Source organism: Gymnoscopelus braueri, assembly GCF_963280865.1.
Source record: "Gymnoscopelus braueri genome assembly, chromosome: 18".
NCBI classification, from domain to species: Eukaryota; Metazoa; Chordata; class Actinopteri; order Myctophiformes; family Myctophidae; genus Gymnoscopelus; species Gymnoscopelus braueri.
Window position 1 is genome coordinate 1,101,040 of NC_137618.1, and position 13,192 is coordinate 1,114,231.

The window sequence follows — 13,192 nt, forward strand, 5'->3', positions numbered from 1 at the left end:
CACTCCCCTGCCTAGTTGGCAAAGACAAGGTCACAGTCGCAGCTAAAAACGGTTCCTTTGCCCAGTGAACCGTTTAGAATTGCATTAGCCTACTTATTAATCGGCCGGGGTTCTTTTTTCTTTTTCTCCGCTGACACCTGGAAGTGAACTCACCATAGTGTTGATTTAGACAGCAAGTTTTGATTTAGTTTTAGTCATAGTCTTTTGAATAAAATTCCATTTAGTTTTAGTCATATTTTAGTCATCTGAAAAGTTTTAGTTTTTGTCTAGTTGTAGTCGACTAAATATCCTAAGATTATAGTCGACTAAATCTACAGTTGATTTAGTCGACTATAATGTATGTTGTCGGTGCCTTGATGGCGTCGTTATGACTGATTTTACAGTTGTTTGCATGCTGAAAATAGCAGATCTACAAGCTCACAACGCATTGCAGCGAGACGCGTTGTGAGCTTGTAGATCTGCTATTTTCAGAGCGCAACACCCGACTGCAAACAAACATAAAATGACTTGTCTTTAAGTTCTATTGGATCTCTTCTCCACTAGATCCCTCACTAACATTTTAGTCTAGTTTTTATTTGTTAAAATTAAAACTAGAAATTAAAAAAACTAGAAAACTAAAATTAAAATTTGTTGACGAAATTGTCAATATATTTAGACTTAGTTTTTAGTCGTCATAGCTTAGCTTATATTTCGTTTTTTATTATGTTTTTATGTAGTTTTCGTCAGTGAATAAAGGTAGTCTACCAACATTTCCGTCATAGTTTTAGTGTAGGTGAACTCACCATCCTGCCCGTGCCGTTGAGGTGTATCTTCTCGATGTGGTCGTAGTAGGCGTCACACCAGTACATGGTGCCGGCGGAGTGGTCCAGCGCCAGGCCGTTGGGCCACAGCATGTTGGACGTGACAAACACGCGGCGGTTGGAGCCGTCCATCCACGCCTTCTCGATCCGCCCGATGCTGTCGTTCACCTCGTCCTCCTCCCAGTCCGTCCAGTACATCCAGCTGGAAGGACATTGATTGATATTGATTGATTGATTGACTACTTTATTAACCCATTAAGACCCGAGGCCAGCTCTACCTTCTGTATCAGTGGTTCTCAAAGGTTTTCGTGCCAAGGACCCCCACAATGACATGTATTTGGCCACTGAGCCCCCCCCCCCCCCCCATCTGAAAATGTTTTGTGCAAGAAACCCCCACAAGAGAAGATTTGTGTTAAAAATAAGGTCAACATTTTTCAAAATGTCTCAAAAATACTACTTTTTTGGGGGCGGTGTAGCCGCCCCTATAAGTGGGGTTGGGACACCGCATTAGCTGTATTGTGATTGGCTCATTAGTACACCCCTAGCTGTACTGTGATTGGCTGACTCTATTGGCTGACTCTATTCAGCACTGTGATTGGCTAGCGAGACACATGATGACATTAATAACCTATAAATAGGATTGTGCACTTCAAAAAAAATTTTTTTTAAAGTGAGCTTCCATCACTTTGATGACCACTGTGATGACCACACCGCCCACTTCACACTGGAAGTGATTTTTTTTAAATAGCCGATGCAAAAATCTAAAATGATACAGATGCTTTCCCGGTTTTAATAAGTTAAAAAGATCATTTAACATTTCAGGTAGTTGCGAACGCGCCTCCGACCAAGTGGAGCTTACTATGTAACCATGCTCGGGTTGTGTGTGTGTGTGTGTCTGTGGCTCTGTGTGCATGCACTGTGCTTCCTGCACTCTGGCCCCCAGAGGGCGCCAGAGTGCAGGAATTTAGACAATGCTCTGATTAACACATTGAGTGCCAATCGCATAGATCTACGCGAACCTATTTAAAGCCGCCACGTGCCAATCGCGTAGATCTACTTGATTTCACCAAAAGTGCACTTTCGGAAATTTTTGATCTACTTCCGTTTCCGGTAGCACCACCGGAAACGGAATTATTTGGGATCCGGTTTTGCCGATCCCGTCGGCCCTCGTTCTAATGACGAAAATGAAACTCCATTTTCTCCTTGTAGTTTTTTCTCCTCGCATATCACTGTTTAACTTAAACCGTTCTAACTACAACATGGATGCCCCGTTTGACACGTGGTCTTCACTGGTAGAATCAGTGAGACGTCCGCGATGTTTACAAACAGTGCACAGCTCAATCTTAAGGATTTTAACAAGGTCTATGGCGACGTGAAAAAAAAACAAAACAACAATAACACGTTGGCACTGGTGAGTACATTATGAGATTAACGTCTGGCATGGAATGTGTTAAAATGCACAACAGCCTGCAAAACACACACACACGCACACGCACACACACACACACACACACACACACACACACACACACACACACAGTCAATGTTCACTCCCCATCACGGTGAAATAACACAGATTACAAGTCCGTAAATACACAATATTTTCGAGCTGCGTTCGCTTCCAGCGTTCGCGCGTCTTACTTGTAGTACTGTAGCTACAGTCAGCTACATACAAGTTATGCTAAAAAGGATTAACACGAAAAGCACCAGGGGGCTCGTTTCCGTTGTGGTCCATTGTACTCAATTCATCGGTAAGACATACAATACATATCGTACATAATACATTCAAGACCATGCATATCAGTAAAAGGTACCGTATGTTAACAGAAAAAGAGGGGTGGGGGCGGACGGACGGACGGACGGACGGACGGACGGACGCACGTCTTCCATTCTAGTAAAAAGATAAGTTGTATTTTTATCATAGAAAATGACTGTATACATAGTACATACTATACTGTATAGTCAGGAGGTCTTTTTTTGTTCATAGCTTAAAAAGATTGATGAAAGAGTATTTGTGTAAAACAATCTGTTTTGTGAGTTGCTTTGCCTTTGAGTTATGACAGGTAGTCTGGCCTAGACCTGTTACTCCGCTACCTTATCAGTGTAATGCAAACAACATAATATCCCTGTCAGCCCAGAAAGGCCAGGCTGTCCCGGGCCATGGAGATGGAAATGAACAGAGTGTCGTTTCCTCTTATGAGCATCAATGCAAAAAAAGAAAGAAAAAAAAAACAATCTGGTCGACTCGACGCCACCAAGATAAATAAGTCCCTTGTATGTCTGGAGCAACGATGAGCTTGAGTTAAGCTCCGGTGCAATCCTCAGAGGGGCCGTGGTGGTATTTGAAAAGTGATTGGGTCAACGATTTGACGTGATCTGTTCTGTAGTAACCGGGCTCAGGGGATTTGCTGTGTTTGAGCGTTGCAGACGGAGCCACGCGGCCCCGCGGTTCTCATCAATGATGGAAGCCTGGCGGAGGGAACACTAACATGAAAAGGAATGGGAGAGAGAGGGGAGTGAATGAAGACTCCCTCTGTCTCCACCAGTCATCTTTATGACCCCATGAATTATTCATTACTGGCTGCACACACACGAGCGCACAGACACACACACACACACACACACACACACACACACACACACACGCACACACACACACACGCACTAACACAAATACGTAGGTATGCACAATTCCCATGCATGCATTCACACTTTACATGCATGCACATGGAGACACTCAACATGCACATAAGCATGCACACATGCACACGTGCGCACAAGCAAGCAAGCACACAAACACACACGTGCTTCTAAAACGAACTCAAATAAACATCCATGCATGCAGACATTACATGCATCCACACACTCAACACACAAAGACAGTTAACACACACCCCCCCCCCCCCCCCCCCCCCCCCCCCCCCCCCCACACACACACACACACACACACACACACACACACACACACACACACACACACACACGCACACGCACACGCACACGCACACGCAAACAAGAACACTAACTTGCGTTGACAACTAACCAAAGCTGAAATAAAAGTAGCACTCAAATCAAATCAAATGTGTTTCTGGTTTATAGGCTACAGATGTTTTTTTTTTCCTTTTTTTTTCTTTGGTGAATGACTTTATGAACCAGCGAGAGCGAGAGCTAACATCAGAGATGGAGTGTGGCATGACTGGCTTACAGTCAGCATGGAGTAAGTTAAGCCTTATCGCGTCCACACAGGCTGGAGGTGGCAAGCGGTGCGGAAAATACAGTGGCGAGAACATAGTCAAGAAAATCAGCTGGAGGGCCCACAGTCATTTCACCTGGAGAGACCCATCCAGCAGGGCCAGATAGAGATCAAAAGGAACTGTCAGCCGCATGCCGATTGGTTCCTCACTCACACCAACCCCTAAAACCCCCCCTTTTTTCTAATCATGTGTTGTCAGTGGGAGGGTCAATGTGAACGTGATTAACTCTTCGACACAAAAAGGAAATGATACCTCTCTCAGTGTTGGCCAGTTATCTCGGCGCAGTGTCTTAACCCTTTACGACCGGGAACGCATCTGTGTAACCCCTTCAACCATTATTGCATTTATAGTTTGGCTATTAAAAAATAGCCGATATACAAGCTCAAGCATGCGCTATTAGATCTGCTTTTTTTGTTTTTATCGTGAAAATGTGTGCAAATCTTTGAATATGTATATATTTTTAACTCATTCACTGCCAGGCTTATTTCAGCTTGTTGATCCATATGCCAAAGGCATTATGGATCAAACGGAGAAAAAAAATTATCCGTTTATATTTTAACATTGAAGTGGATGGAGAATTAACTTTTTGAAAATCGTTTTCTCCTAGTTCCTTTGAGATTAAAAAGAAAAAAAAATAACAAAAAAAAAAAAAAAAAAATTAAAATTTTATTTTGAAAATATATTTTTTTTTTAGGAGACGTCAAAAGACGTCATTGGCACTAATGGCGCACTGAAAACGGCCGTCAAAAGACGTCATTGGCACTATATGAGTTAAAGAGAACATTTTAACTGAAATCTGTGCTTCTGTGGGGGTCCCTGGAACGAAATATTTTGAGATGGGGGTCCGCGGCCAAATACATATCATTTTGGGGGTCCTTGACATGAAGCATAAACGTACGTTTTAAGACATTTGTAGAATCCCCAGAAGCAAAGATTTGAGTAACCAATGTTCGCTTTAAAAATATATATATTCAAAGCTTTGCACACATTTTCAAGATTTTTCACAAAATAACAGATCTACAAGCTCATAGCGCGGCACGCATAAATCAAAAAAATGACAAAGATGCACTCCCGGTCTTACTGGGTTAATGAAATGTTGTGCAAAGGCCAGAATCCTATTTCCTGGCAGTATAAGGAGAGCCCCAGCAGTCAGACAGGCTAAGACACAAGGCAGAGCCCGGAATTAACTCTTCTCATGGATGAATCAGTCATTTACTTTGTTGTGAAGTGGGCAGCACGGCACCTAACGGTATATTTAGCTGGCTTTCTTTGACTCTTTGACGCTTTCAACTCTTTAACCTCGAGGGAAGATTCTAAACTGCTGCACTCACTCGGTCTTGAAATCAAGTGTGTTTGGATTGTGTGTGAACTGCGTGACTGTGTAAAACCATTGGTGTAAAGTAAAGTACATTTACTCAAGTACTGCACGTAAGTACAATTTTGATGTAATTTTACTTTCCTGGGGTATTTCCAATTGTCTATGCTTTTACTTCTACTCCACTACATCTCAGGGACAAATATTTTGTCCCCGACTCCACTACAATTATTTGAAAACTTTAGTTAATAGTTACTTTACAGATATCAATTATTACATCATAAAACATACACTTCAGCCCTATTTCATACCTAGGCTATTTGAAAATAGCCGATCTACAAGCTCACAACGCGTCGCGATGCGACGCGTTGTGAGCTTGTAGATCTGCTATTTTCAAACATTTTAGTACTTTTACTTTTGGTACTTTAAGTACATTTTGATACCAATACTTTTGTACTTTTACTCAAGTAACATTTTGAACACAGGACTTTAACTTGTAACAGAGTATTTTTATATTGTGGTATTGCTACCTTTACTTAAGTAAAATATATGGGTACTTTTTCCACCACAGCAACGGTATAGCTGGCTTTCTTTGACGCGGTCGGCGCATTCAGCCCGCTTTCACCTCAGGGGAAGATTCTAAACTGCAGCACTTGGTCTTGAAATCAAGTGAGTTTGGATTGTGTGTGAACTGCGTGACTGTGTGTAAAAACACTATCACAAATCTGTGTGTCAACATTTGAAACATCCTGACCTAAAGGGCTTTGCAGACGCTTGCATGCCCTCTGTCAGGTAAATTCTGTCTCTTTTGGATCAAATCCAGTTTTAAGGCAAAAGGCTTAGCTTAGGATTTCCATTTATGCCGACAGTCATCTTAGCGAGCATACTGCATAATATATATCTACGACAACGAGCCATGAAAGATGCACAACAGCTTGTAGCATGTCACGTTTTGGCAGCACGTCAGATGTCACATAAGCTCTGGATGGCTATGAATCATTGTGTGGAAAACACAGGAAAAAGAAAAAAAACTAAACAATATTAAATACTATTCTTCACACTTTATGGTTTGAAGTCATCATCATCTGTTAACCCATTCAATCCGGGAACGGATCTGTGTCATTTGGAAGATTTATTTTTGGCTATTCAAAAATAGCAGATATACAAGCTCATAGCGCGGCACCGAGTGCCGCGCTGTGAGCTTGTAGATCTGCTATTTTTGAAAAATCGTGAAAATGTGTGCAAATATTTTTAATATATATATTTTTTTAAAGCAAACATTTGTAACTCAAATCTTTGCTTCTAGGGGATTCTACAAATGTCTTCTAAATCCAGTTTTTTTTTTTTTTTTTTTTTACTATGTTGCTATAATATCAGTGGTTCTCAAACTTGTGTGTCAAGGACCCCCAAAATGTTATTATATTTGGCCGCGGACCCCCATCTCAAAATATGTTGTTCCAGGGACCCCTACCAGAAGCAAAGATTTGAGTAAAACATGTTCCCTTTAAAATAATACATATTCAAAGATTTACACACATTTTCAAGATTTTTCAAAAACAAAAGCATAAAATAATGGTTAAAGTGGTTAAAATCACAGATGCTTTCCCGGTCTTAAGGGGTTAAATGTAAGGGTGTGAAAACACTGAGAGGATTTCTCTGAGGATCCGGGAATTAATTAAAAACCAGCGAGTGCCAAAGCATCAACCATCACGTTTTACGCAGAAGAAGAAGAAGGACCGACCATTATCTCTATCTCTCATCCCCATCATTTTGGAAGGAACTGAAGTGCTAATAGCTGTAAGCTATGGTAATATCAAAGATCGTACTACACTTTACACCCCGGTGATGCTGTATCAAGAATTTTGGCGGGATATGTACTGTACGGTTGAGAATCCTGGAGCATTTTAATGTGGGCCAGCGTTTTTATGTTATCCATCATCTGGAAAATTTGGCCCGGCAGCTTCCAGCTATACTGAGAAATCAGCATTTCTCTTCCTTTCTATTTTTTTCCCCTCTGTACTATAGATTCATATATTGGTAGACATTTGGTAGATCTGTTGAAATTAAACCGTCAAAACGTCAAAGCAGCACTTACTGTCTTTTTGTGTATTTGGGGAGATGTATATCTCCATCTTGATTTAGATTTTCCCACAATTCCTCTTTTGCAAGAAAAAGAGGAATTGTGGGTAAAAAGAGGAATTGTGGGTAACATTTTGGTATGTTTTTGTATGTCTTTTTTTTTCCCTTCTTTTTTTATCCCACGATTTTTGTAACGCCATTTTTTCCACCCAGTGCCAATTGTCTAAGTAATCCTGGCCGCTACACTCCCTCTGCCAGCCTAGGGAGAGCCCAGAGCCGAGCTCATGTCTCCTTCAATGCTTGAGAGCTAACAAGCCTTCTTTTCACCTGACAGGGGGGAGTTTCCCCGGTAGGACGTAGCGCGTGGAAGGAACACGTTATTTCAACCAGTTCCTTTCCCCTCCATCGGTCGCCCCGGCTGACCAGGGGGAGGCAGTATACACAAATCCACGGAGCACTGCCCTGTAGGGGGCGCAGCCATTGCTGCGGTGTCGGACTCGGTCAGCTGCTGTCACTGACTGCTCACGTTACTCTTTCACCTGCTTTTTACTAACTTTTACTAACAATAACTTTACAAAGATGTACATAAAATGGGGATGAACCTGTGTAGTTTATGGCTGCTCCAACAGCCAAGCAGGTAAAGAGTAACGTCAACAGACGGACGGAACCGCAGCAGCTGACCGAGTCTGACACCGCGGCAATGGCGGCGCCACCTACAGGGCAGCGCTCTGTGGATTTGTGTATAGAGACCAGGATTACTGCATGTTTTTTTGTGAGGGTATTAACTACCCTAGGAGAAAGGCCCTTTCGCCAACACCACCTATAGGCTATGGGCACTGATGACGCGGAGGAGAGGACACACCCCCCAGTGCCCACAGTGTACCCGGCGGGAATCGAACCCAGGACCTTCTAGCTGTGAGGCGACAGATGGTATATCTTTCTAACCACACAGGTATCATGCGAGGATATCTTGAGGGTCTCTTTCCTGACCTGTTCAGGGGGTCCACCACGATGGCCCTAGGGTGGGACATGTCTCCCTCTAGCAGGGTCTTCCTGGTCTGGGAAGACCTCTCCAGTCGGGCCACGTTGATGGTCTTCCTGTAGCCGTCGTTGGTCCAGTACAGGTTGTTCCCGATCCAGTCCACAGATATCCCCTCCACGTTGTCCAGATCTAAAATTCAAATACTAATCAAATTAGCGTCACATTCACATTTGTATGTTTTCATGCTTTTCATTCCTCTCTCCTCTCATCCCTTTTGTGACAACTGACCAGTGGTGGAAAAAGTACTCAAATGTTTTACTTAAGTAAAAGTATCAATACCACAATGCAGATGTACTCTGTTACAATTAAAAGTCCAGTATTCAAAATGTACTTGAGTAAAAGTAACAAAGTATTGGCATTAAAATATACCGAAAGTACCAAAAGTAAAAGTACTAAAATGTTTGAAAATAGCTGATCTACAAGCTCACAACGCGTCGCAATGCGACGCGTTGTGAGCTTCTAGATCGGCTATTTTCAAATAGCCTAGGTATAAAATAGGGTTAAAGTGGATAATGTATGTTTTATAATATAATAATTTATATCTGCAAAGTAACTAGTAACTAAAGTTTTCACATAATTGTAGTGGAGTAAAAGTACCGAAACTTGAAAATACTCCAGTAAAGTAAAGATTCCTCAAATTTGTACTTAAGTACATTACTTGAGTACATGTACTTAGTTACTTTACACCACTGCACTGCAACTGACCCCCAGTTGAAAATAGTGACGGCCAAATCAGAGCTTGTGTGAAGTTTCATGTTTTAAAAATTTTCAGAAAAATATTATTCTAATTAAATGCTGCTTATCTTTCCTAAGATGTATTCTGAATGCTGATAAAGAGAGAAAATCTGGGGAGCCTCTGATCTCTGAGTGAACATTTAAGTTCACTCAGCAAGTGATTCCTAAAATGTGTATCTCTGATCCTGTACTTTCATATAAAATAGTACATTTTAATGAATTAAAAGACAGAACCGTTTTGCACACCTAGAAGGTGCTTTGGAAAAGACCACAGACCCTTCATTGTAGAAGAAAGGACCGCCTTCACTTACAATTAAAAATTTATTTTTTTATTGGGAACAACGTTCTGGTCCACAGACCTTTAGATAACCTGATGAAGGTCTGTGTACCGTAACGTTGTTCCCAATAAAAAAACTAAATATATATTTTAATTGCAAGTAGAGAATACAGTGTGTGGGAGTCCTTTGTTCATTGAAACAAGAGAAGAACATTTTAATGCAAAAATGTTCAGTGATCCACAACCAGCTCCTGTGGTCGTTCATTTCAATGGAAGTATTTATTCAGATCTGATGTGGACTAGATATGCTGCCAGAAAGAGACACTGTACAGTGAGTTATATACAGTAGATCTGATGTGGACTAGATATGCTGCCAGAAAGAGACACTGTACAGTGAGTTAAATACAGTAGATATGCTGCCAGAAAGAGACACTGTACAGTGAGTTAAATACAGTAGATCTGATGTGGACTAGATATGCTGCCAGAAAGAGACACTGTACAGTGAGTTAAATACAGTAGATATGTTGCCAGAAAGAGACACTGTACACTGAGTTAAATACAGTAGATATGCTGCCAGAAAGAGACACTGTACAGTGAGTTAAATACAGTAGATATGCTGCCAGAAAGAGACACTGTACAGTGAGTTAAATACACATCAGCACAACACACATTCACAGGTGTTTTTGGAAGCATGTTAAAGTGGTTTGAGGCATTATAATGCAAATTACTTTGGGGACTGAAGGCTAAAAAGGTAAAAAGCCTAGGTATTACAGCATTGTTAAAACATGTTGTTTTGCTTATATAAGCTATTACATGCAAACAGCCTTCTTTAATCCATTAACTCTCTCAGTGCCAAGCCCCAAGTTATCCCGAGTTTTCTCTGAATACCCTCCCTGCCAGAACGATAAATCCCGAGTTTTTACTTTTTACTGTTGTCGCGCTATTCTGTTTATTTTTCATGATCACTTTCACTTTCTGATTCCTTCAGACTCATTGGGTACCGGTTTCATGACGCAAATTCCGTTTCCGGTTCTCATTTTTTTCCCGCGGTCATTTTCGGCCAGAATAGCGAAAATAGCAGAAACGCAGAGCTCCACTTCTATTTTCTATAGTCTGGGTGACGAACAGTCATCGTAGTCGTGTATCACATCGTTTTAAGGCCGATCAGGGATTGTCGAAAATGTCACATCCGGTTCATGACCGGATGTGACGTGGGCCTGTTAGGGAGGGGGCGAGCGAGTCAGCGAGGTGCTCAATGGGTCGATTTGCTGCTCTCTGCTGGTACAACTGTCCTATGTGTTTAAAACCGCAATCAGAGAATTTATTTGAGTGAAAAATTACAAAATTAAAAAACACGCAAATCGCTGGCACTGGGGGAGTACTTTATGAAAATACTCTTGGCAGTGAAAGAGTTAAGACCGGGAACGCATCGGTCTCATTTTATAGATTTCTTTGACTATTCAAAAATAGCAGATCTACAAGCTCATAGCGCGGCACCGAGTGCCGCACTATGAGCTTGTAGATCTGCAATTTGTTTTAGTTTTTTAATGAAAATGTGTGCAAATCTTTGCTTCTGGGGAACAAAATATGTTGAGAAGGGGAGGGGGTCCGCGGACAGATACATATCATTGTCGGGGTCCTTGACATGAAACAAGTTTGAGAACCACTGATATTACAGAACATATATATTTTTTTTTAACTGTTAAGATTTGAGTTACAAATGTTACCAAAAATATATATATATTCAAAGATTTGTACACATTTTCCAGATTTTTCAAAAATAGCTGATCTACAAGCTATTACCGCGGCACTCGGTGCCGCGCTATGAGCTTGTAGATCTGCTATTTTTGAATAGCCAAAGAGCGTTTCTGGTCTTAAAGGGTTAAACTGACCAGCAAACTGTGTTTGTTTCTGGCATGACGACAAACAGGGAATTGAATTCGACCCCCGTACTGTACGTACCGTCTTTGAGAATGGTCTCTCGGCTGCTCCCGTCGGTCTTCTGCCGGCCGATGAAGAAGCTGGTGGTGTCGGCGAAGTAGACGTACCCCGACTGGGCGTGGTAGTCGATGGCCCGCGGGTTGACCAGGTCCTCGATGGGGACCATGTGCTCGTTGCTGGACTTCACGTTCAGGTCCAAACCCCGGATGACTCCCGGGCGGCCCTTGCCGTAGAACAGGAACAGATCGTTTTTGGGCTCTGTATGCGCGCACACGCACACACACACACACACACACACACACACACACACACACACACACACACACACACACACACACACACACAGGCAAAGAGACAGCAAGGGGAACCTTTTTTACTCTTATTGTCAATTAATTGGTCCAATTCATCAATGCTGATCCCAGCATTAAACCCTTTACCGGGGCCACATTGTTCTTATCTGTGAGCCGGGCCCTGGGCCATCCATTCACCTTAATGGAGCCAGTAATCAGTGCCAATGACTATACGCTCCCCCCTCAATCACACTTCTGCTGTATAACCGCCCTGACAGTAAGGGAAGGAGGAAGGAAAGAAAGGGGGAAAAATGCTTGAGCAAACACAGACAATGGTGATAGTTTGGCTTAAGTCTTTATGCACACACACACACACACACACACACAAGTACACGCACGCACACACACACACACACACGCTCGCACGCACATGCAGTGGTGGAAAGTAACTAAGTACATGTCCTTAAGTACTGTACTTAAAGTAAAAAAATTGAGGTACTTTTACTTTACTGGAGTATTTCCAATTGTCTATACTTTTACTTCTACTCCACTACATTTCAGAGGCAAATATTGTACTTTTTTACTCCACTACAATTATTAGAAAACTTTAGTGACTAGTATACTTTGCAGATATAAATTATTACATTATGAAACATGCATTAACCATTTTAGCCCTATTTTATACCTAGGCTATTTGAAAATAGCCGATCTACAAGCTCACAATGCGTTGCATGGCGACGCGCAGGGCCGCAGGAAGGGTAGTGCGAACGGTGCAGCCGCACAGGGCCTCGCACTTGGGGGAGCCCCGCAAAAAAAAAAAAAAAAAAAAAAAAATTTTTTTTTTTTAGTGAACAGAATCACGTTTAGTGCGCGCTAGGATGGGGGCGCGCGCACGCGACTTCGCACAGGGCCCCGCATTTCTCCCAGATGGCTCTGGCGACGCGTTGTGAGCTTGTAGATCTGCTATTTTCAAACATTTTGTACTTTCACTGTTGGTACTTTAGGTATATTTTGATGCCAATACTTTTGTACCATTTTGAACACAGGCCTTTTACTTGTAACAGAGTATGTTTATGTTGTGGTATTGCTATAGTTTTACCTAAAGGAAGGGTAAGTGATTTACTTTGGTTAAAATAAGTGTTAAATAGCTCTATATTGTGATAGTACTCATTGCTATAGAGTGTTTGTTCAGTAACAGTGTTAAATAGCTCTATATTGCGATAGTACTCATTACTATAGAGTGTTTGTTCAGTAACAGTGTTAAATAGCTCTATATTGTGATAGTACTCATTGCTATAGAGTGTTTGTTCAGTAACAGTGTTAAATAGCTCTATATTGTGATAGTACTCATTACTATAGAGTGTTTGTTCAGTAACAGTGTTAAATAGCTCTATATTGTGATAGTAATCATTGCTATAGAGTGTTTGTTCAGTAACAGTGTTAAATAGCTCTATATTGT

The 13,192-nt window shown here is 41.6% G+C and overlaps 1 protein-coding gene across 1 annotated transcript in view; it reads right to left on the bottom strand.

Annotated features, from left to right (window-relative positions):
* The window catches only part of LOC308105811 (low-density lipoprotein receptor-related protein 1B-like), a gene marked incomplete at its 3' end in the record, with an annotated part of 706,266 nt that overhangs the window by 404,131 nt on the left and 288,943 nt on the right, over positions 1 to 13,192 (bottom strand). The window contains 3 exon segments of the mRNA XM_080456736.1: positions 783 to 1,002; positions 8,439 to 8,619; positions 11,465 to 11,701. Of these exon segments, the coding sequence (XP_080312862.1) occupies positions 783 to 1,002; positions 8,439 to 8,619; positions 11,465 to 11,701 (638 nt within the window).